This window comes from Drosophila gunungcola, assembly GCF_025200985.1.
Source record: "Drosophila gunungcola strain Sukarami chromosome 3L unlocalized genomic scaffold, Dgunungcola_SK_2 000002F, whole genome shotgun sequence".
Classification (NCBI taxonomy): domain Eukaryota; kingdom Metazoa; phylum Arthropoda; class Insecta; order Diptera; family Drosophilidae; genus Drosophila; species Drosophila gunungcola.
The window spans coordinates 7,634,630-7,659,304 of NW_026453178.1; the positions used below are offsets into that span (position 1 = coordinate 7,634,630).

General features: G+C 36.4%; 2 protein-coding genes, 1 long non-coding RNA gene and 3 other non-coding genes across 11 annotated transcripts in view; 4 read left to right on the top strand and 2 right to left on the bottom strand.

Annotated features, from left to right (window-relative positions):
- Positions 1-517: 517 nt before the first annotated feature.
- On the bottom strand, positions 518-1,400 carry LOC128257473 (uncharacterized). Its single transcript, XR_008267874.1, has 3 exons — positions 1,295-1,400; positions 1,022-1,184; positions 518-959 (listed from the first exon to the last, which is right to left on the bottom strand). It is a non-coding gene; the product is annotated as an uncharacterized LOC128257473 (long non-coding RNA).
- Positions 1,401-1,755: 355 nt separating this feature from the next.
- Trnal-cag (transfer RNA leucine (anticodon CAG)) lies at positions 1,756-1,838 on the top strand. Its single transcript has one exon. It is a non-coding gene; the product is annotated as a tRNA-Leu (tRNA).
- Positions 1,839-2,147: 309 nt separating this feature from the next.
- Trnal-cag (transfer RNA leucine (anticodon CAG)) lies at positions 2,148-2,230 on the top strand. The gene has a single exon. It is a non-coding gene; the product is annotated as a tRNA-Leu (tRNA).
- A 441-nt stretch (positions 2,231-2,671) lies between these two features.
- Trnal-cag (transfer RNA leucine (anticodon CAG)) lies at positions 2,672-2,754 on the top strand. Its single transcript has one exon. It is a non-coding gene; the product is annotated as a tRNA-Leu (tRNA).
- A 1,589-nt stretch (positions 2,755-4,343) lies between these two features.
- LOC128257925 (uncharacterized) lies at positions 4,344-9,104 on the top strand. 3 transcript variants are annotated; one of them, XM_052989214.1, is made up of 4 exons: positions 4,344-4,614; positions 5,187-5,333; positions 7,269-7,548; positions 7,994-9,104. In XM_052989214.1, the coding sequence occupies exons 2-4, from the start codon at positions 5,245-5,247 to the stop codon at positions 8,810-8,812; spliced, it is 1,188 nt and encodes a 395-aa protein (XP_052845174.1). In that variant the 5' UTR covers positions 4,344-4,614; positions 5,187-5,244; the 3' UTR covers positions 8,813-9,104. The 3 variants fall into 3 exon arrangements, with proteins under 3 accessions (XP_052845174.1, XP_052845173.1, XP_052845175.1); XM_052989213.1 differs by having other exon boundaries at positions 4,344-4,610; positions 5,181-5,333; XM_052989215.1 differs by lacking the exons at positions 4,344-4,614; positions 5,187-5,333 and adding an exon at positions 6,555-7,124.
- Positions 9,105-11,525: 2,421 nt separating this feature from the next.
- Positions 11,526-24,675, bottom strand: part of LOC128257924 (serine/threonine-protein kinase NLK) — a 70,266-nt gene continuing 57,116 nt past the window's right edge. For 2 of the 4 annotated variants that reach the window (XR_008267919.1, XR_008267918.1), the window contains 7 exons: positions 24,373-24,502; positions 18,020-18,075; positions 16,726-17,317; positions 15,923-16,124; positions 15,771-15,862; positions 14,919-15,313; positions 11,526-13,501 (listed from right to left, as the gene is read on the bottom strand). Coding sequence is in view for 2 of the 4 variants with exons in the window: in XM_052989211.1 (XP_052845171.1) it covers positions 13,447-13,501; positions 15,771-15,864; positions 15,923-16,124; positions 16,726-17,317; positions 18,020-18,075; positions 24,373-24,502 (1,129 nt within the window). In the remaining 2 variants the exon portion in view is untranslated. Of the gene's footprint in view, positions 13,502-14,918; positions 15,314-15,770; positions 15,865-15,922; positions 16,125-16,725; positions 17,318-18,019; positions 18,076-24,372; positions 24,503-24,675 lie in introns of those variants that run through there. The other 2 variants (XM_052989211.1, XM_052989212.1) reach the window with 2 other exon arrangements.

Consider the following 24,675-nt stretch of genomic DNA (forward strand, 5'->3'; position numbering starts at 1 on the left):
GCTTAGAAAATTAAGAAGTTTTCTTAGCTTTGTCACATTAATTGAGTAATTTGTAATAGTTTTATGTTATAACTCAAAGCTGTGTTTTTATTTTTTAAAATAATTAATCTTTACTAGTATCTCTTTGTTGAAAGTCAAATTCAAATATGAATATGATCGGATAAATGGATTTTTTTTAAGTCTAAATCCCCATTTAAACATGACTGCAATTATATAAAAGAACCCAATAAATCAAAGCTTCCATAAACGAATGTCGTTTGGCTGTCCACTGCTGTGCAATAGCCATTTATCATTTGGTATCAGAGTTAAATAAATTAAACAGTTTTCCCCGCCCAAAAACACCGGGCATTCAACGTGCTGAGACAGATTAAATCTTTGAGAAACTGGACAATATCTTCATTAAATGATTTGCGCTGAAGAACATGTATAAAGACGGCCTCAAGGTAATCGAGGTGTTAACTTAATCCAAACTCCATTTGCATCAGCCTGAAATTGGAAACTCATTCAATGCCTTATTTTAACCTTTGTGCGGCTGTGCTAACAACTCTGCTGACATATCATGGGGTTTTGGCCGGGAGGGGATTTTCCATTGTTGACCCACATAGCTCCCCAGAATTCAGAATTGTTATGGTAATTTACAACCTCCAGTTAAATATGTATGTTGTGCTGCACCCAGCTGCTGCAGACCGCTGGGCTGCGTTTATTTATATTTGTATTGTGATCGAGTTGACAGTAGCACAAATTTTGATTGATGACGCCTGATTGACATTCGGGCAATTTGCTAATTCTATTTCGAGTCGCCACAAGAAATTGTGTCGCCTTTTGTGGGTCACAGGCGTTTTTCAAACAATTCTTGTACACTGGGATCATTAATCATAATGAGTAGAGTGCAATTGAGGTAATCTTAGCAGTCTCGGTGGCTAACAAGCAAATTAATGCGAATTATGTATGCTGGGTGGCTGCTGGGAGCGCAAACTTTAATTAACTTGGGCTGTCAGGTCGAGTCGGCCGATTAACATACGCTCAGGCCTATCAAGTGTATGCCATCTGTCTATAAAAATGGAAAATATCCAGTACGGGCACTCAAAGTCAAAGTGGAGCGGCTGTGCGGCTGCGGCTGTAACTAATTGAAATGCATTGAAAGTGCGTGCGACCAGTAACTGCTGCTGCTGCTGCTGCTGCTGCTACAAAAAAAAAAAACTAAAATAAAACTAAGACCAGCAACTGCAGCTGCGTGTGAAATGTCAAGCGGTCCGCACTTTGGGCTAGTTGGCATTTTGCCAGTTTGGCTTACCGAAAAACTACAACTTAATTACTCCCGTTTTGATCGCCATCTCCCCCTCACAACCTTTTCGATGAATATCGACATTTTGTTGACTACTCGACTACTTGACTACTGCCATTTGTTGGGCAACAAATCGAAACATATAAAAAAAGTGACACTTGCCAATCTGCACAGTGTGATGTATGACGTTGACCTGATTTCGGCTGCTTTTTATTATCATTTCCATCGGCTGCATGTTGATTTCGTGTCTTGTCTGTCCGTACACACCTTTCCATGACGCGACGAGCGGCAATTTGTCTTTGCCTCTGGGTTGCCGATTATAATAATTCATCGGGAGTGCATTCAGTGTGGGCAGCAAGTTCAAAGTGTTAAGTGTGATTTTCATATATTACATATGTTATACACGGCGTATGTCGCCTCAGCCAAATCCCAGCAAATCGGATTGGTCTTTTGACACCCAAGCTGCAACTGTCAGGATGGCCGAGTGGTCTAAGGCGCTGCGTTCAGGTCGCAGTCTACTCTGTAGGCGTGGGTTCGAATCCCACTTCTGACAAGAATTTTTTTACACCTCTTCTTTTTTTCTTTATGTTAAATATTTACCTAATTCAAGAAAAATACTATTAATTTTTCATACCTAAGGAAGCCCTTTAAAAATATCCTTTTCCAAGATGCACAAACATATGTTGACGTGGTGCTGCCTCAAATCTTAAGTCTTTAGACCACTTTATATTTATTTGTATATTATATTTTCCATCTGTAGTCACATTTTTTTTTGTTGGTAACTTAATTTAAATAATTGAAGTATGCTTAAGAACAAATTCGTCTTAGACCAAACTGGGAAATAGCACTCGTTAGTTTAACAGTCAGGATGGCCGAGTGGTCTAAGGCGCTACGTTCAGGTCGTAGTCTACTCTGTAGGCGTGGGTTCGAATCCCACTTCTGACAAGAATTATTTTATTCCTTCTCCATTTGATCGAATTTCAAACTATTTTTCTAAATTTTTTCAAGTTTTCGACAAAGTGTGTTAAAATGAACTTATAAATTATAACTGATACAATAAAGGTTAGAATAAAACAGTGAACGCGCCAGGGAGTGAAATCGCAAATTATAAATAAAATAATCCAAAAACAAGTTTTTTTAATAAGTTTATTGTAGTTTGAAAAACCAAAGTAAAGCGTTTTTAAATATTTTTTGCTTTCTTAATCTGATATTTCCCAACTTCCCTAACATTTTGCAACTTAGTTGTTTTTGTGGAAAAGTGTGCTACAAAGGTCCTTACCTTCAATGAATAGATCTAGATTATTTCAGTTTGGCTCTGTATCGAGGGTGCCCTGTAACCCAATTGTTCCCGAACCAAAATGGAATTTGGCTTACCGTTGCTCAAGAGTCAGGATGGCCGAGTGGTCTAAGGCGCTGCGTTCAGGTCGCAGTCTACTCTGTAGGCGTGGGTTCGAATCCCACTTCTGACAAAGATTTTTTGTTTACTCCAGCCACCAAACGATCTTATTTTAGCTAAATAACTTCAAGCCCCCACAATGATCCCCATTTGTTGTGAGCATCCATTAGCAAGTTTTAAGGAGAGCCCCCTCAGGGGCGCCATAAAAATTACAAGTAAATCAATTTGTAAACGCCTAATTGTCAATATTCCAATCACATAATCGGCTGCCAGTTAACGATTGCCCCCGGCTGTCGGCCAGACAGATACAGATATAGAGAGGACCACACAGGCGATGAAGCCTGGCCCCATGGGATTTATCGCCGTCTGGCATCGCCGGCACACACTTCTAGTTCTCCAGATCGACTCATTCAGCTCAATCAGACAGAAATTAAAATGCTGACTGAGCGCGTTTTCGATTGCGGCCCACTCAGTTCGTGTTTTCACAATTGTTCTTGGGAAAACAGAGCAGGCCCATCTGTAATTATGCTGCTGTCGGTCGTAAAATGCAATCAACTAGCCACCACAATTGACAATTTGGCTAGCAAAAATAAAAAGCGCTGTAAAACCAGCCGTTAAAATTTTATTTGCTTAAGCACTTGGAAAATTGAGGCTGGCCTGGCCATAACAGGCGAATGGGTCAATTGGCATGTGACAGCAAGAAGCTGCAATTTTCACAGACAATGCAAATTGACGTCTCGGAAATATGAGTGATGTGACAAGTGGATGCTTATCTGCGGCTCGACGCCCCTGTTTTTTTCGAGGGGGTTTTCCTCCTTCTTCTAATGAGCGCCCATTGAAATTTATGACTTCGTCGAACCGCCAATTGATTGGCTTTTAAATATCCAAATGAAGGCTGCCACTCGCAAATTGTACAGTCGTAATTAATGTACAAAAATCGTTTGAACGCACGCCCCAAACCAACACCTGCAACTCTTCGTATCTTTATTTATGGAAAAGCTTTTAACAATTTTAATTAATTATGGGGATGCAAAACTTGGCAGCCTGGCAATGCTGCAAATTTATGACACTTAATGTTGATAAGCGCAATTGCTATCTAAATGCAAATTTCACGGGGATCGTTTAAATCAAATTTTAATTTGGAATTTAACATGCTGTTTATATGTACTTAAGAACGTAAGTTCAACTTTTAATCTGAGGTATAAAATAGGCTCAACAAATTATATTGAATTATACAAACAAATTGTCTTTCAACCAGGTGAGTTAAAAAAATGTTATACATATGTGTATAAAATAAGTAATTCCTTAAGACAATGGTCCCAACACTCTAGCTATTATTGTGTCCGACAACTTGACGCTTATATTTATGTTTTTAAATTAAAATCCCTATCTTCTTCGTTACTTATTATTCAAAGAAAACAATATACTCTTCTACCTTCAAAACACAAGGGATGAAAACGTATAGAGACTACTATAGCGAGTGTTTACTGTTCTCAATGAAAAGCTTAGCCTGTTTCCCAATGCGTCAGAGCTTTTCTGCTGAAGATCTCACGCATGGGCAGAAAGCTCGTCACCCTGAGCGAAAAGAGATACTCTCTCCAAACCGAGCTTCCAAACAGTGCCTTCGCGTGACGCAGCGAGAGCTTTCACAGTCGGCAAACACGAGTGGATGTAGTGTATAGAATGCAAAACGTAATGGTAATCGAAGCCACTAAATAAGCAGATTGGGAGGCCATTTAATCGGACCCAACAAAGTCAAGCCTTCCAATCGATCCAATCGTAATAATCGGCATTTGAATTAAAAGTCCCGCGACAAAAAGCTTCAATCCAGCTTATTTTTTTAAAGCACAATCGAGCATAATAACTGAAGGGTTATTCAACCCACAAGTGCCGGGCAGAACAGATATATCAAAGTGCCACAGGTGACAGGTGAGTTCATTGCTCTCCTAAATACCTCTGAAAAGCGCAAATTTTTAAAGGTAGTCCGTTTATAATTTCATGGTATTTTGTTAATGTAAGAACACGCGGGATGGCACCGCAATGTAAGCTCAAGTTATCCAAACAGCTTTTACATTGGTGCATTTTATTGGAGCTTTTCTACTTGCATCAAGCTTTTATTCAATAGAGAGCGAAAGCTCTTTTGGTCACTAGTTTTCATTTATTCTTAAAAAAAAAGTATATATGTATGTAAGCAAATAGATACGATAGAGTAATTTAATATAATTTCTTACATATGATATGAAACAGTATTTAAATAATTAATTTATTTGTTAAAAAGTTTGAAGAGAAAATATTTCTTAAGTAAAAATAAGAAAAATTGTAGCGGAAATAACTAGAACAAGGTATGAAATCTCATAACTAATTAATGTAACCAAACAATAATTTTCTAAATTGTTTTTATGTAAGCTCCATAAAACTTTAATAAAACTAAGGGTACCTAAGAATCTATTTTCTAGTTTTATTCATGCGACTGTGAATCCTTGTTTTCTCCCTATGTAGGATGAGTACTCTTCGGATTTGCCAGGCCGTGTCGCTGAATCCCAGAGTTTGTGGGAAGGAGGTAATGACATCGTCCTCCAGGATTTGTTTGATGGGTTGCCAGGAAGTAAAGCCAAATGAGTTGCGTCGTTTTCCAGTCCATGATCCCGATCGGTAAGCGTTACCTTTAACTCCCGGTTTGATTCTACCAAAAACCGCATTAAACCAGTTTTTTTTGCGGAGGAAACCTCTAAAGAGCTTTCCGATCGAATCGAACCGAAGCTTGGATTGGTGGGAATCATTCTTTATTTTAAGCACTAACACCAATATAATCCGAAGCTTTGGCCTCGCCTCCCCTCCCCTCGCCAAAGAGCTTCCTCTTCCTCTTCTTTTTTGATACCGATACTGCACTCCCAGTCAAAGGCCATTGAACTCTCTCTGCGCTTCGCATAGAAGTGCATCATTTTCATAGGAAAATTTCAATGCCATGGCGGCTGAAACTGCAGTGCAGAAATCAGAAATGCAATAATGCCGATGTAGGCGGGGTAGGTCCCAGTCCCAGTCCCAGTTCCAGACTCCCATTTATTTATAGCTCTCACGCCTATAGCTCTCCTGTAAATGCAGCCACAAATGCGCGTGGGGCTCTGCTCTGTTGGCCGTGAAGTTCTTTTATTTTTCTTTGCCTCTTCTTCACCTCTAGTTCTGCAGTTGGTGAGCAAAAAAATGAAGTTCCGTCTGCTAAAGTTACTTGGCATTGGCCATGGAGTTTAGAGTGGACCAGTGGCTCATCTAATGGTACAAAAAAATCTCAAAGTCTTAGAGTGTTTTTTTTATTTAAGTTTAATTTGGCTATATTGGTGGAATTATATTGTTAAATTTTCTTTTTTTTTCAGTTATTGAAACAAAACAAAGTTTTTTTTTATCATTGAAGATTAGAGTTAGATATTATCAAGAAGAGATTTTTTTTACGTTTCTTTTTGCGCGGCATATTTGTCAAGTGTACTTTGAAACCAAAAAGTCAAAGTCCCTTTTATAAAGCGAACTAAAAGTAAAAGTAAACAAATTTAAACAATGTACCCAACTTTCGTTAGGATTGGATTTGATAGTGCGTTATCAACATGGCATTGAAGAAATTCATAGAAATTTGTAAGCTTTCGATAACAGATTTTAATATGAATCATGAAGATTCGTAATTTTATTAATTTCACTGATTAGTGTAATTCATTATTTAAAAAAGCTTTTTAATAAAAAGTTTTTATTATATTTCTCAGCATTCGTAAGCCCGTTATAAGTTCGGTGTATCAATCAATTCACACCCACCAAGGGTCTTATTTTTACAGATCGACTTGGGAATACTTTTTTTTTATCAATATGCTGGGAATTTCAATGTACAAACTTGGTAATCAAATAAATGTACCACCAAAAACTCCAAAATGTTAAATAAAAAAATCATTCTTAATTAAGTAAATGTTTCCTAAAACACTTTTGATGGGTTTCCTGACCTGCACAATATTTTTGATAAGCAATGATTTGATTAGGGTGGTCCACCCTGAAAGCCATAAACACAAAGCAAAATAAGCGTCTCTTCGACTGCTTCCTCATCTTCCACAAGAGCAACAAAAAAAGGGGGGAGTTGTGCAGAGGCTGCAATAACAGCAGAAAATAACAATAACAATCCCCGACAAAACTTCCGCTAAGCGAGAAAGAGAAAACAAAAGCGCAGCACTCACTCCCATCCCGCTCACACTTGCGAAAGAAGCATAAAAAGAGCTTTTATTGCAACTGAAACTTTTTCAAGAACTTTTCCAAAAGAGAGCGGAGAGCGAAAGTCGGATCTAATTTGAAAGCGCCGCAAGAACAACTCCAATGTTCAGTTTTTTCAGTTTAATCATTAAACATTAAACAAAGAACCGCGCAGCCGAACCGATCGCAGCTCGCTCGTCGTCTCTTCTTCACCGATAATTGGTATGTTTTTTATTTCAATATTTACGCACAATGCTTGTTTTTGAATGAGTGAAAAGCTTCTGCCCGAGAAAAGTACTGAATTGAGCTTTCGTTGGTTAGTAATAGTAGTCAATTATTATTATTGTTATTATTCTTTCGTTGCAGCTGCAAGCACTGGCTGCGTCACTTTGGCGTCAGCGCCAAACTGGTAGATCAACTCGGCGGCCTGCAAAAGCTACGCATCTGCTTCAGACATTTTAGCCAACGTCAGGAGATGGCCAAAACCCGCATCAAGATGACGCCGCTGCGCAAGTCCACCAAGGGGATAGTAGTTCTACCAAATAATGGAGGGACTATGATAACGGGAGGAGGAGGCGGAGGAGGAGCAGGAAGCGGTCAAGTCAAGTCAACGACGGCGGCCAACACCACCATTCAACTTGTAGAGGTGAGTAGTGCCGTAGTAGCACAAAAGTTCAGCTTTCATAGGGGTTGAAATTTAAACTATTATGACCCTTACTATTAAACTCGGAAAAAACTATAGTTTTAGGCAACAGCATAGTGAAATTTTTTTAATTTTCAGAACATATTTCCATATCATTCAGAAGATTTTAGCTGCATAACTAAATTTTGAAGATAAGAAAATAAACATCATCACACAGTCATCATCAGCCATCAAACTAGATTAACTATTTTTTTTATTTTTTAAGTATTTTGAGCTATTTGTTAAATACGTTTTTTATTCTACTCACGATTATATCATAAATGTAAATAATTCATTAAATGCGATTGCAATAAGATAAGTAAAACAAAGTAACACAAGTCCGTCTTAAATTAAGAGAACTTGTTCTATAAAAAAAATCAAACTATTATAAAAACACTTTTTTTTGCAGAGCCCTGCCAGAGATGTGGAGAAGACCCACCAGGACAAGAAGCCCATTACCAGCATCATGCCCATGCCCCAGCGTTCTCACTCCATCAGCTCCTCGACCTCCAGCGATGTGCAGTCCATAAACTCCGATTATGAAGCTTCCCTACAAAATACCACCCTAGAGGATTCCCAGAATGGGCTCAACCGCTTGGAGAACGGTCAGTCCAAGAAAAGGAAGCTCTACGTCATCACCGAGAAATCAGATGGGAACAACGGCCATACTCCTGAGACCAATGGACAGCCCAAGAAGCGCAAGATGTTCGTTGTTGTGGAGCAGAACAAAGAAGCGGCGGGCAAAAAACTAATGATTATGACCGACAAACCGCAGGCGGATCTCACCCAGCATTTGGAGAAACTATTGCCCGAAATACTAAATCGCATACAGGACAAAGAGCAGAAGCAGATCAAACCAACTCCAGCGGTGGTAAAACCCAAGTCGGCGGTTATCAATCCCAGACCACACATTACGTTGCCGCCCAAGAAGAATCCCACAAACTTTGTCAGGATCCCGCCCACAACAAGTCCAGTGCCGTCGCCCATTCAGATGCCACTTCCAATTCCAAATACCAAGATCTTAAAGACCGAAAAGACCGAAAATTTGGAGGAGAAAATAAAAACGGAAGATATCGAGACCAACATTAATCTATCGCCTGACTTCCGCTTCCTGATGAAGATCCTTCCTAAACTGGAACAGTTGCCCGAGCCACACAAGCAGAATGTCAAGCGCTCCATTCAAATCTTTGTTGAGAAGAGCTACAGTATCTACGGCAACAAGGATTAGTTACCAGTATTTCAACACCATTTTATTTTCCATTTCATTTGAAAAAGTTCGCATTATTTTCGAAAGAATCATACACATAAAAGGCATTTCATTACGTTGTCTAAGACTGAAGCAGACCAATTTAATTTGTAAGCCAATGCAGAGCTGATGCAGCTCCCCATTTAGATATGTAAGCCAATCCTAAATTTGATGTTACCCCGCTGAAGATGGGTATATTTCGAAAAAGTTAAGCCATACAAAAGATTTACCAAGATTGAAGTCCTTTCTATATTGAATATATGAAAGCTTTATTTAAGCTCAACAATAATAATATCCATGAGTCTTATTTTTGGGGGAACAGGGAAGGAATAACTATGTGGTAACACCACCCAATTAAAAATATCTTGTTTTTTTTTGTATCTTTTTGGTTTTTTTTTTTGTTTTTTGCATTGTAATTCCAAAGAACTTTATTTAGTTTGAAAGCATTTCTTACGGTTTCGTCTTCCATATTCTTTCTTTTCATGTTACGTTATAATAATATTTAGTAATTCTAATGCGGGTTTTAGTTAGTGTGGTTTAGTTTAGTTAATACAATGGTTAGTGTGTCTTTACGATTTCCATGTAAATTATGCAAAGTTCTGTGTTTCACTTTCTTTTCGTCCTGGAGAAAGGATTGCATTTGGTAATTTACAACTTACGCAGCCAAGTAAATGTTGGGCTTATTTTCGTTTCAGTTGGTATTTGGTTAATGTGGTTAATACATTACATATATACAGTTAAACAGTTAATGTTTAATTTAGCTTGCGGGTCGAGGAAACCAAATTGTGTGTAAAGTATTAGGGAACTTTGTTGCGTGCTTTTACTGGATGAGGATTTCTACATGATCGGAGAGATTCCATTTCAAGTGCTACAATTATAATCGCGTAATATACTTTTTACAACATTTAGCAAATTTCCCGTACACATATACTCGTATATCATATTTTTGGTTAAGCATCGCCATCGATTTTCAGTGGTTATAGGTGTTATATATATATATACCTTTATATCGTGTTTGTTAACTACATTTTGGTGTGTCCTACATTTAGCGTTTGCCTTTTTTTGTCGGTTAGCGTATCGAGTGTTTTTACATGCTGTTTTTAAGAAAAAATATCTGCCTTTAGGTTCCCCTACGAAACATTTATGTCATTATCATCAATGAGAAGCAATCACAAAGTTTTCTCTAAATTTAAGTACGACGATTACTATATTTTAATTTTTTTTTAATATTTACAACATTTTTTTGGAGTGCACAAAGAGCAGCCAGTTTTTTTCTCTGGTAAGTAAGTGTAAGCAACTACATTTACTGTGAAGTCGAAGATGTATGATTCTTCTTTTTGCATTTACACATCGAGTTGGTTAATCAACGGTTAGTAGTGGGTTCGGGTTAAAAAAACTGTGTCACAATTTCTACAAACAGCCTTTTGTTAAACTTGTTAAACGTACATTTATAGGGTTATCTTTATGTTATGCGAATTAGAGATTATCTCATATATATTAGAGTGTTTTAGTTTTTACAATTTATAACCTGAGCGCAATCATTTTTATGGTCAGATCTACCAAACTTGACCAATTCTTATTTCAAAAGATTTCTCTTAGACTCCCACCAATTTTATAGGATGTTATTCCCATATATATTTGGTTAATATTCAAAAAGGGTAAATATACGTGGCATCCTTAGGTTTTCCGTTTTAACGGAATGCTGACCTGTACTCTAATACAAACTTTAATAATTGTGTAGTGTGTTTTAATCTCAAATATTGTCCATACAATACATATACATATCGTATATAGTAGGTGCTAGTTGTCGGGTTTTCACTGTGTTACATAGCTATAAATTCTAATTAGCAAATGCATTGGGTTGGGTTGGATCCACTTCAAGTAATACGACAAATGAAACAAAATGTATTCGTTTTTTCTTTTTTTTGTTTTGTTCTTATTTTTTTTTTATACAAACAGTTTACACAAGTTTTTGTTTTATTCTCAGTTAACGTAAATTAATGCGTAATACGTATCTAATATATATAGTTAAGAATGATCCATAAATTGGTTTACAAGTCAAATACTAATGCAGTTTACAGTTACAGTTTATCTTAACTTATGAACTCATTTCAAACGGCATATATCGAGTGTGAATTTCGTTATGTTTTAGTTCAGACCTGCTCCAATCGAGGGTTGTGCTATGTGTGTAGTATAATGTACATGTCCGTAACTTATATCGTACTCGTGCTACCTCATAGCTAACCGTCTTACTGAGCTAGAGAGAGATGTGGGCTAATTATTGGTGGGGGTGTGGAGATAATGTTATGTACACGGTGCCTAAGCCGAACGAAAACTAATTATCCATACGAGTAGCTATAATTATGGGGAGTAAGTGCTTAGAGATGTAAATGATGCTGATGTAGATGTCAATTTAACTTGCATTCGAGAGTGGGTCTCTGGGTCTGTCCGGGGTCAAATGAGGGTTAAACAATCTGTAATCTCTAATCTGTACTCTATATATTAACGGTTAAGAAAAACTTTAGTTATAAACAAAAGTTGAAAAGAAATTCTACTTTTTTGCACACTGATTTCCTTTGCTTTTCTTTTCTTTCATTTCGTTTTGTTTTTGCTATGAGATCTCCGTGAAAGTTTTGAATTCATGTTTGTTTTGCTTTTTTGTTTTGTTTTCGTTTGTTTTACGCTAATCCATACATGTATGTATATATATATATATATATCGGTTAATATATATAATGATATAATTAATAACTACATACATAAGAAAGCAGCACAGTTAAGAGAATTGAGGAAAAGTTTAGTTTAGCTTCAGTTTCAATTTCTTCGACAGCTTCTTCTACATCGTTATCGTATTTTTATTTGTTTTCGATTAGATATTTTGCATTGTTTTTTTCTCTAAACATTAAAGACAAAAGACATTCAAAATACACATTTACGGTATACATTTTTAATTTTGTTTAAGTGCTTAAGCTAGATCATAATTTTGACTCTTCCAAAAAATCAAGTGTGAATTTCGTATTGCATATCCTCAATTAATCAATCGTCGTCGTCAAATGAGAAAACTCAGTCTTAACATATATAATGTTCTGGGCAGCCGAGGCCTTAGCAATTGATCCTCTATAACCGATCCTGTCCTGCACCTTTGCTATAGCCTAAAGCAATGAGCATTGAGAGAGACAGAGGTGTAGTTAGTCGAAAATTAAACTATATTACATGGTAATCAACTAAAAGCAAAGTATACATATCAACTAAAATTGAATTGATTCGGGCGGCGCCTTGGGACTCCAAAGGGGGAATGGTATTCCCCATTTCCGTCCCATTGGGCTTCATCCGCCAGAACCATTCACTGGGGGCAGTGCGTCGTCCACTTGTTGGTTGGTTTTTCCTTTGATGGTTTGTTTATTTGTTAGTTTACATTTATGAAAAATATGATTAAAAAGCTTAACAAACTATTATCAAAGCGAAAATTGTCATAACTAAATTAAGTTGAAATTGTTTAATTTATATTTATATTAATTTATATTGTAATTTTTGTTCAGTCAGTCGACAGTTGAAACTTTGAACTAATTTCATCAAATATTTTTGTTTTTCTAATATTGAGTTAGTGTTGACCGCCTTTTGTGGTCAGATACATTTAGAGTATATATCTAGAAACCAGTTTCAAAATTGAAGCTTCAAACGTTTGTGAAAATGAAAATAGATGCATAATTTCAAATGAATTTGTTTTCTTTGCGCTTAGTAATCATTTAGCTGTAGCTACACATCATTATGTTTGTCGTAAGCTAACAGAAAATGAATTTATCCTTTTAACGGATGAAAAGGTTGGTTAATCGCTTGAGGTAAATTTTGGCAAACAAATTTCGGATTTGAGTGCATTTTGTTACTATTTTATTTTAAATATATTTATCGATATATTTAATAGTTAAGCATATTTGTTTATAATGAATACGATGTCTGTCTGTGTTGCTAATTAATTTACATATACATAGATTTCTTAGGAGCTTAACATAAAACGATTTTGTGTTGTATTTATTTACCATTAATTTGAATTTTCGATCAATTCTTCCAATTCTTGTCAAGCACAACAAAATTTTAGCTTTGTTGCCAAAAAAACTAATATTATTAACTACGCTTTGTTTGTAGTGCGTAGAATCTACTGCTGCTCGCTCTCTTTCTCTCTCTTTTTGTTACACATTTTTGTAATATTTTTTCTTCACTTAAAACTTGCATGGTTTTGTGTCGCTGCTGCTGCTTTAACTACAGTTTTGTTGTTTAGTTTAGACTAGTTTCAGTTGAGTTACGTTACATATTTGTTTGTCTATAGTATTATTAAATATTTGTTTGTTTTCTTTTAGTTAATTTCGGTGGTGGAATGCTTTAACTTTCAAACAGACAAAGGCCCACTTAAAAGCCGTTTGGCGCTTAAAAATTATTCAATCGTTGTTCCTGGCTGAGTTATCTCTGGGTTTAGTTGGGTTGGATTTTCGCGGCTTTTCGAGGGTTTTTTTTTGGACTGGGAATCGATTCCTCTCCTCCTTCTTTTCGGCGGCGAGGTTCTATCGTTTGGCTGTGTTGCTTTTGTTTCGATTTTAGGCAGCAATAGCCTCATTTTGCCGTCATTCCCATTGATGAGGCGACGGCGGCAGCTCCGAAGGATGTGCCACGGTCGAACTAAATCCAGGTGGGGGAAAATGATAAAATAAACGAATTTTAATTCCGAAATTCAATATTTGGGTATTAAATGAACATCTAGATTAGTTAGTTCATGCCATGTACAACGTAAGATTGATAGAAAACATTAAAAGCTTTAATTTAAGACAAAATACAAACGTAATACAGAAATAGCTCCCATTTAAAACAATCTTAAAACAAAACATGAAATGAAAATGTACAAACTAGAACTACAAAAAGAGTTTGGGTTGGAGAGGGACTCAAAATACAAAGTAAAAATTTCGTTTTGTTAATCATAATAATCAAAAGTCATTGAGTGGTAGTTGTTCAAGCGTTTAAATCTACTTCAGTTCTTTCTTTGTCACTGCTGCTCAGCTGCACTGCAAACTGTACAAATGTTATTTGGCATGATTTTCTGTGCAATATTTTAATTTATTTTATTTAATCCAAGCATATGGATGTTAACTCGAGGCTTGTGTATTAAAGCTGCATAGAATAAGAGTTTTTGTAGGGTTATGCAGGACAATGACTGAGCTAAATGATTGGCTGGTTGGTGCAAGAGCTGTTTTAAAATGGAAACAATTTTTTTTTACCACTTGAGTTATATAATTTCATTTAATAACTAGATGACGATTCTTTCGTTATTGATATTAAATAAATACATATTATAAAAAATGTTTGATTTAAACAATGAATATTCAATTTCAATATGTTTGGTACGCTTTAAATTGTTTGAAAAGTCGTTTTTTTCTTTTTATGATAAGTGTGCGTTACATTTTCTATGGGAATGATTGCAGTTTCGGAACATGGGAGGGATATGGTCTATGGGTGCGTATGGGCTTAAATAACTTGATGAAATCTGTATACTGTACACGATAACGAATATATAGTATATATAGATATAAGAGTTGAATGCGAACACAAAACATTAACACAAAATTGATTATGGAGCTGTTTGTATGCATTATGTTCGACTTGGTTCGATTTTGTTGCTTTATAAAATAGTTGAAAATGTCTCTCATAATTTTAACTTTTCCTTTTTTTTTTCATTTATTTGCCTTGCCAATTTTGTTTTCAATTTTCTGTGCGACATTTGTAAACAATTTTATAATATTTCTGATTAGACTGTCGTTTTTTTTGCTGGTTTAAGAAAACATTTATGTACACAATATTTACGCAAAAACACCCATTTAAAAAAGATGAAATCAAAATTATAAATCAAAATGAAAAGTTAAGTAATAAGTAAAAGTTAAAGCTAAGAAAGTTATGTCGTTTTTTTTTTTTTGGTTTTTGTTTTGTCTTTTTTTGTTTTTATACACATTTGCATAAGGTAGAAAAATAGATAAACAGATATGAACAAATAGGTGATAAACTAAATAAATAAATATTTAGTAAGGCTTTCGCTTTATCAACAGACCTAAGAAGGAGTAGAGAGACAGTTGCCGCCCCGAGGCCTCATATTCTGTATCTGTATAATTGTTTCTTTATCTTGGCATTTCTTTCATATTCATTTTCTTTTCATTTTCATTGCATTTTCATTCATTATCATTCTTCAATCATTCGGCAGATTACGGATAGTAGATAGAATCTTGTGACTTCTGCGTTTCTATATCGATTCGTTCTAGTGAGAGTAGTCTCGCGCGCCTAGTATCTTGATCTGGATAACGATCTCGATCTGGATCTGGATCGGTTTTCGAAGGCAGTAGGCAACAGTAGGCGGCGGCGGATTGGAGCAGCGGCAGGAGCAGCAGTGCAAGTTGTAGTGGTAGTAGTGGTAGTGGTAGTAGTAGTAGATTTTCTCATTCTCATTGGCTTAACAACGCAAATATAACGATTCGATTTAATAGAAATTTCAAGATTAATATCCATGTTGAACAACAAAAATAAAAGAACAAACGAAAAAAAGATCATTTAAAAATAAGGTTACAAATTATAAACGTAGTTCGGTAGATAGAGTTATTTAGAGATAGTTTGAGTTTGGGGACAGATACGACAATTAATAGGGATAGGATCAAAAAGAACATTACACGGAAGCCATGGTCAATCAATTTAAACAAAAAGTATCAAATCAATTATAACAAAAGAATATAGATAGAAAATAGGGAATACAATTTTGACTAAAGGTGGTAGATTTTTAAAAAAGTTTTTTTTTTTTTTTTTTTTTGGTAAAGTGGACAGGACTGCGTGCAGAGGTGGGAAAATTGGAAAAGGTATTTTTTCGTTGGAAAAAGTTTTTAAAGGTATTGGCAAGGAACAACTCTGCACTCACCTGGCGAAACTCTTGAAGGCCGCACTCTGTGGATTGATGCAAAGCGGCACACGACCCGTTTGCAGTTGCTCGGCTATGAACTTGTGCATCTCCTCTGCAAGTTTCACATTGATTAAGTATTTCTGGCTACTATTTCAATTATTCTCACTCACCCTTGACCTGCTGCACGGAGGTGAGCTTGCGCTCCCATAGATCATCGAAGGGCTGGCCGGCGGAGGGCTCAAAGTCGGCCGTGTACTGGCGCATTCCGGCCGAGGTAGTGAAGCAGCATTTGCACATGCACGAGTGGTACCGCAGACGTCCCTCATCCAGATATGGATGCGCCAGGGCATCTGTCACAGAAATGCGCTTGTCCTGGTGAATTTACAAATAGTTATTGTTAGTTAAATTAACATTTTTTTTTAACTTCGATCTTAAATTGCATAAATTGTAAGCCACCATATCTGTTAAGGCTCTTTACAGAATTTGATTTCCCTTTTGAGATTTTGGGTAATTTTTGCTTTTAAGTTGTAAACAACAATTTCATTGTTTGGCTTAACTTACAAATAAGTAGGATTTTGAGCCGTTTGACAATTAATTAACTTTGTACATTATTTTCATCTAACATCTAATAAATTATTAAAAATCGATGTATTGCAGGATTATCTTATCTTTTTAGCTTTAAGAATTAGCCTTTATAAAGGCCACTTTGCACAATTTGATGTCTTACTTGCTATTTTTACACTTGCTATCAGGTCTGATTCTCAAACAGCTTGGATCCGTTTTTTTTTAACATGAGTCTAAACTATTTTTCTTGTCTAATTGTTATTTTTATATTTGTTAAAGTAAATTAAAATTTACATGTGATGGTAAGATAATTGATGCTATTGTAACAGTGGCTATAAATGATTTTCTTGGTTGGATTTGCTATTGAATTTTTTGTATAAATTTAGTACACCAATGTGGCATATCTTACCGGATCGAAAACCAGCATCTGGCAGAGCAGGTGCACAGCCTCGTGCGTGGCGTGCGAGCTGAGTGTGTAGAGCACCGAGAAGGATGGCGGCTTGGGCGCCCGGCGCAGCATGTGGGTGCGGGCACCTTCGCAGGCGTGCCGCATGTCCTCCATGGTGGGCGTGCCCAACAGTTCGGTGATCAGCTCCAGCTGCTGCACGGGATTCTGCGCCTGGAACAGGATGCGACGACCCAAGAGCTCGCCAAAAATGCAGCCCACCGACCACACATCCACCGCCGACGAGTAATGACGAGCGCCCATCAGAATCTCCGGGGCGCGGTAGTACTGGGTGACCACCTCCTGGGTCATGTGCTTGGCCTGGTCCGGCTCCTCCACGCGGGCCAATCCGAAATCACAGATCTTGAGCACGCAATTCGAGTTGACCAGCAGATTGCCCGGCTTGATGTCGCGATGCAGGATGCGGGCCGAGTGCAGATACTTGAGGCCGCGCAGGATCTGGTACAGGAACACCTTGATGTGGTCGGCGGAGAGGTGCTGCGGCGATACGATTATCTTGTGCAGATCCGATTGCAGCAGCTCCGTTATCACATAGCTATTGATCGATTCGAATGAGGGGTTAAGGTGGAAACCAATTTGATAGCGACATGCCAAAAAGAACAAACAACAAGTTTGAAACTCCCCAATCTTTTTCCCATCATTTTTTGTCTTGTTTGTGTGTGCTTAAAAACTTTTTCAATTAGTTACATTTGCTTTTAGCCCAAAAGTTTGGGCTGCGACGCTCGAAAAACAGGCAACAAAATTTGCAAAATCGAATTTTTTGGTTTCTAGTGTTTTGTTGGGGAAAAAGATTATGAAAATAAATAGGTTTGATTTTTAATTGGCATATTCATGGAAGACTCGAGCAAGTTCATTATAGAGATTTCAAAAAAAAGTTAAATCAATTATATAAGGAAATTAACTCAAAATTGAATATTTTATCATTATTTAGTTGACATAATAAATCGTTATTACCGACCTGAATTAAATTATTACTTTTAATTTTTTTTAATATTCCTTAGAAAATTACTTATTTATATTGCATAAAAATGTCTTGAACGATTTAAACCGAGTATTAAAAGGACTTAAAAGGAATATATCTCTTTTAACACCTCTTTAAGCTGTAAAACCGCTATTATTTAATTAGGAAATTTAAATGGCTTCCTGAAAACCACGAAATTTCACATTAGCCTAAATTTCACACTTTAGCGTGCAAAAAACAACTTTTCTTTGAGTTTTCTTTTTGTAAAAAGGATACATTTCTTGAAAGAAATCCAAATGCGGTGGCTGTAGAATGTCCAGGGCCGAGAGAACCTGCAAAATAAATAAATAACATAAGCATTATTTAAACACAATCGCATCGATATCAATAATCAATAATCAACAATCAGGAAATTCTGCAGTGTCATTGAACTGGCAGTTTAAATTTAAATTTAATCCCTAGACAATACAGTCAACAATTTACACCTCATTTGAAGGGGATTACGTGGGGTTGGTCATAAATTATGGAGTTGCAATAAAAATCACGTTGCATGTTAAGTGTCGCTGCCGAGACATTAAATGCCGCAAGTAAAAAGGCACAAAGCGAAAAATCACCAAGAAATTTGTTGACCCCTTGATGATGTTATACTACTGCTGACGGAGCGCAGATACAAAACACGCCTAAGCTCGGGCTCTTTCATGTGGGGGAGGAGGCCAAGTCCGGCCACTGACGGTCAGCAGAATACAAAAAAAAAAACTTATATACATTTACAAAAATAAAAAAAAAATGAGGGGAAAAAGAACCACAGTCAGACAGCAGACAGACAAGCGCTGATTTATTTTCGCTTGCGGTGAAGAGATGATGAAGGAACTCGCAGGCAATCACATCAAAAAATCTAACCAGGGGAGCAACTCTTCTACCCCTTGCCCATTTGAAATCAATTTACAATATTTATCCAACTCCAGTTGGGCCGCAAAATGCGTAAAGTGACCGATGAAAAAAGGTGGAGGGAGAAAAACCTAAATCCGCAGCAGCGGCAGCAAAAAATGTTGCCAGCCACAATGTTGCACATTTAACCCCCTCTTGCCCGAAGTTGTCGGCAGTTGCCAAAGCCAAAAGCAGTTCAACAATTTTGAGCACTTTTCGCGGCGCATTGCAAACGCAACAACAAAAAGTGCCGACAACTTTGGTTACTGGTTTTTTTTTTTTTCTTTTTCATTATTTTTTTTTTGTTACCCTGCTAAGCCGTCGCCGTCTTCAAGTCTGAATCTCCGTCGCCGTCTTAAGTGGCAAAGTTTTTTGCGCTCTACAGGAGCGACGTGATATTCCCCCCTTCGGTTTCAATTCTGCTCCTTTGGCAGCCCCTTTGTTTTATATTTATTTCTTTGTCCGCTTCGGCAGCCTGTAAATTCTGTAATATTTCGCGACTGCGCCGCTGCTGTAATTTAGCGACTGCATTTGTTGCGTTTTGCGGTTTGAAGCATTAAATGCGAGCAGGTGAAACAGGGCGACTTTTGGCATACACTATGTGGGCCACAAAAATCTTCAGCAATTTTATTTGCAACTTTGCTTGTATTAGTTAATTTATTGTATTAATTAATTGTATTAGGATTTCATTTTAAGAAAATCAAATATTTTGTTCATTAAAAATAGGACATTGGTCATTGACCTATTTTTCTTGTATTTCCTTTGATTGAAAAATGCTCTCCAAAAATCGAATGATACAAATCTTTTTGTGCTTCCTAGTACATAATTAGCTTTGCTAATTATTCCAAGCATATACATGTGGATTTTATATACTGCAAACTCATCATGACCAAATCTCTTCGCCGTTCACTTATTTTTCTGGTTAGGGCATCAAATAAGCAACAACAAAGAATCCAAATTTCAAGTGATTCTTAATGGTTTTCGTAGTTTCTTTTTCGGTCAACTTCATTTATTGTACTTCACCTCGCTGCACTGCACTGCACTGCACTGCACTTCACTTAACTTCACAGCGCAGGCGCGTAATTTGCTGCCTCGGCTGGGCTGTTATTGTTATTACTCGGGCAGCATTATTTTTTTTGGGGTCTCACGTGCGGTGCGGCTTGCAGCTAATTAACATTTTGGCTTGGGCTTGCAATCAGAAACCAAATTTATGCATTGTATACACCGCCGAAGGCAGCTTTAAGTGTCCTTGAAGTGGTGCATGAAAATGTAGGGGGCTGGTAGTAGAATCAGGGGGTTATTAGCTAGAAAAGCAAACTCAGTAATAAACACAAAAACAACAGCTAACTGGGTTGAGTTCTCGAACTTGGCAGCACAGAAAAAAATATTATGTCTAAACTTGTACTTTAAATGTATCTTGTTTTGTCTTCTCAGACATAAAAAATATATGTTTTTAAATTTCTCATTTATACAACATTTTAAAAACAGTTTTCTTACATATTTGTTTAGACAAAGAAATCATTTTTATATTATTTTGGATTTTACCAACACTTTTTTTACCTCTGTTAAAAAACTAAAAATAAATTAATTTCAATAAGTCTTCTATTTTAAAGAAAAGCATCTAATTTAAAATCCTCAAATATATTTCTTTGTTTATCTAAAAAACTCTATTCAAGTAAAGAGACAGGGAAACAAGTGAAACTTGTGTTCAACTTGCAACCAGCAGCTGTGGCAAGTTGTTGTTTAACCCACCTCAAAGCCCGCACCACATCACCTCCACACCTCCTTAACCCACTGAGCGCCAGCTCTTGTCTACAACTTCCTCCTGGGCCCCCCAGCTGCCAGCTTCCAGCGAATTTTCCCCCAGCCTCAGGCCGCTGTGAAAACAAAAGCAAAAGTGTCACCGCTTCGACTTCACAAGTATTTTCATTTCAAGCTGAGGGACAAATTTCTAGCTAAAAGATTGTCAAGCAGCAGCTGTCAACACATATTTGTTGGCTAATTAAATGAGTGGGGGCTGTCGAGGGGACAAACTCCACCGAAATTGACTATTACAACTCGGACAAAAAAACAAAACCTTGAGAAGCAACAACATAAATTTCCGTTGATTACTCTTTGCTAGTTAAAGTTTACAAGAAACTTTTAAGGCTACTTGGTTTTTCGTTGGGTCGTTTCCTGCTAGATATGTATCTGGAAATTTAACAAAGTTAAAGGTGGTTAAATATTGTAACAAAATAGAATTTTGTTAAAAGAATTTGGGTTTTCATTATACATTCTCTTATATATATTTTCATCTATAAGCATTTATTTTTGCAACCTTCTTTATTGGTATTTATAGTTTTACATTTTTGTATCCTTTTCATCATCTGGATATCTCTTCTGCTTTGATTGATCTAATCAGCTTATCCTTATAAAAATCAATGCATTCTTTCCTCACTAAACAGACAAATCCGTCAAAGAGCACCAAGGAAAATTGGCATTTCAATTGCAAAAAGCAAAGAGTGTAAAAGCAATGCAGATAATAACAAAATTTGCATGCAATTGATGCTGCCAGCGCGTCAAACTCAATCATTTTGGGCGGAAAAGGGACCGAAATTCCACATATAGGATAGATTTTGTAGAGCGGGGAAATAGGAAGAAGTTGACAGCCAGCTTCGAGGTTGCGTAGAAATGGGAGAAAAAAAATAAGAAAAAACTCCTGCCTCGCCCGAATTGCATGTGAGAAATGCTTTTGAAATGCTTTTGAGATGTGCGCCACGTACATTGCAAGAAGAAATAAAATACAACAAAAAAATCCAAGCGTAAATCTTTTTTATTGAAATTTTTTTTGGGTTTGCAATTGAAAGGGGCAACGGATAATGGGCGCAAGCATTTTGCAGCGATTTGCTTAACTGCAATGTATAAAGCATGAGAGGAATCATTTGTGAACACAGACAGCAATTGAAAAACCGACAAAACATTCAAGATTTTGATTGATTGAAAGGGTCAAGGAGTAGGCAAATCTAAAGAAAATGAAGAATGATTCTGATTTGAATCATACGAAAAATTAGGGCCCAAATCATTTTACTTGGCTTATCCTTTTATTATAAAAGGTCCTGCTTTTACGAATGTGACTTTGAAATACACCAACCTAAGTATTAATTAATTTCTGAACACAATTTTGATTAGATTTGTCAGCAAATTTCTTGCACTTCCTTTATCATTCAATCAATGTTGACCCCAAATAAAATGTCGAAAAATCAACTTACAAACGAATGCCTCACAATTTCCCACCTAATTGAACTTACAACTTTCGAATGGAGGTCTATCATTGATTGAGTTATAAATAGTTGAGCCGTTCAGTCCATATGAAAACTATATGGAGAACCCAATTTGCAATAAAATGCTAGGTTGCCACGTGCCAAGCCCAGTGTTTTTCCGATCCCCTCGCCACCCAACCTTGTCAACAACTTGTCTGGGGTTCCTATACCCCCGACTCTTTCTAGTTTTTCAATCCCTCTCTTTCTAGCTAACCGCTTGGAGTTGATTGCACTTGTTTGCCATTCTCTGAATGATGTCTGTCATGTAGGAAATGAAACAGGAAACACTGGCAGATGCAAAAACATGAGGAGAAAAAGTTTGCAATATGTAGTTTATTTTTAAATTAAAATCTTTGAGACTATACTCCCAATGAAATGCAATCCATCAAACTCAATTCTAGTTATATGTTAGTATATCATATTAATATTGATTACACTAGGTACATATCCAGTAAATCACAAGAGTTCTAAAAAGGTTTTACTTATTTCGGTGCTTGTAACATAATTTCAAAAGAAATGTAAGTAAATATCATTATGATATTGTTGTTAAGCAATATTAATAATAAACCAAGAAGGTCAACATTTGTTGTTTTTTTCTCTGTGCAACCTTACATATAACTCAAGCGTTGACAACAAAGTCGCGCCTTCGTTGTGCTTCTTTTATTTCCCCCTTCTGCGATTCATCCACCCACCTTCAGCAATTTATGCATATTAATAGCAAATTTGCATATTGGGCAAGGTGTTACAGCAATTACTGTTGTTGTTGTCGACAAATGGAATCGAGATTGGAGAACAGAGAAGGGGGATTTACCCGTATGCTCTATAACGCCCACTTCTCCTATACTTCTTCATTATTGCATTACGAAATTCACACGCAACCAAGCGCGAGTAAATATAAAAAAAAAAATACAAAAGGAAATCATGTAGGCTGATGGAAATGATGATGATGGATAAACAGAGATGGTAGAGATATATATACATATTGGCCATCTCGTTCGGCATTAGATTCCCAGACAGCCCACGGCCTATTTGATGTCTAATGAAGTTGAACCAATCTGAAAATGATTTAGCAAATAGAAAATATTAGAGAGGAGAGGCCGTGACATTTAAGAGTGCAGCGAATTGTATGCGACAGTTTTCTGATATATAATAACAACATTAAATTCGCGCAATAACCTCTTCTTTGACTTTTAACTTTGAATGCAAATGTCAAATATACCAAATATGGACCATGACAAAGGTTCTAAAAAAAAAGCCACTCGAATCTTTTAAAAGCTATGAGTACGTGCAGCGCAATCGCAATCGCAATGAATATGTAAATAAATTATAAGCGCTGACAATTCAGATAGAATACATTTAAAGAAAATGTCCCATGAAATCTCATAAAACATTTGACCCTCAACAGTTGTCCATAAATTTTTTGTTCTCTTTTTTTGCATACATATGTACTAATACATTTCAAGCAAAATTACAACATGCATTTTATGCATTTATTACCATCGCCTTTGGCTGTGTTTTAAACTGCCACAAAATGTTGGACAATTCACATATTTTTTGTCGGTTCGGGCACAAATTTGTTTGCCATAATTTTTCATTTATTAAATGTTGACATAGCGTGGGCAACACCGATCATAAATGCAGTAATTCATCTTTTAGGAGAATTTTAAAAATGTATTTGCCAGGTCATAAAACACCGAAAAAAAGTAAGGAGATTTTTTAAGGAAAATTACTTTATATATCTTTCAATGAGTTCACATCTCTTTTCTGCAATATTTCACGTTATAATTACTTTTTGCCAGCCCTGTAATTTATTATGTTCACTGGAAAGCAAAATGAAACAGAGCTTAACCCTTTAAGAAGAACTGTTTAAATTCAATAAATTAACATGCCGCATCAAACATTTAATTAATGACAATAATTCCAGCGAACAATAATTCCACTTGAGCAGAGAACAACGGACATTAAATGAAGGCGTAAAAAAATGGGATATGTGAAAAATGTTCCATGAAAGGGATATATTTTTCAGAGGTTTCGAAGCGCTCTTACCCCCCAAAAACTCCCCCTTCGGCAATCTCTGTCCTGTTTGAGTTGTAAATATTATGAAAAAGAGCCCGGGACTAAAGTGGAAAATATAATTGTTAATAAATTCACTGCAACAAAAAGAGCGAATAAGCCAAAGGCAGTCGGACAGTCACGACGTATACGTGATATTTTACGTACAAAAGAGTTAAAGGATATATATGTATCTGTATATATGCACGGCCCACAGCAGTGACAATAATCAAAGTGGTGTGTATGTAAATATTTTAATTAAATTTTTATGTCGCCAGTGAAACGAAAAATGCCCGATAAAGATAGTTCACTTCAGAACAAAAACGAAAAAAGATGCAATTTTCCACTTACATTTTCGTGCTTGAAGAAGCAGAGCATTTTCAGCTCGCGAAAAACGCGTTTCGATGAGACCAACGATTGGAACACATTTGGCAGCTTCTTCAAGGCCACGCGTCGTCCATCCCGAGGATCTGTGACAGCCCTGAAAAATAAATATAAATATAAATATAATAATATACATGATAATATTTTTTAAAGACAGTGCATTGTTAAAAAGAGTCCTGATTTTTTGTAATATATATGAATATGATATGAATATTACTTAAATAACATTAAACAACCATAATACTTTTTAATAAATTGCCTGAATTTAAA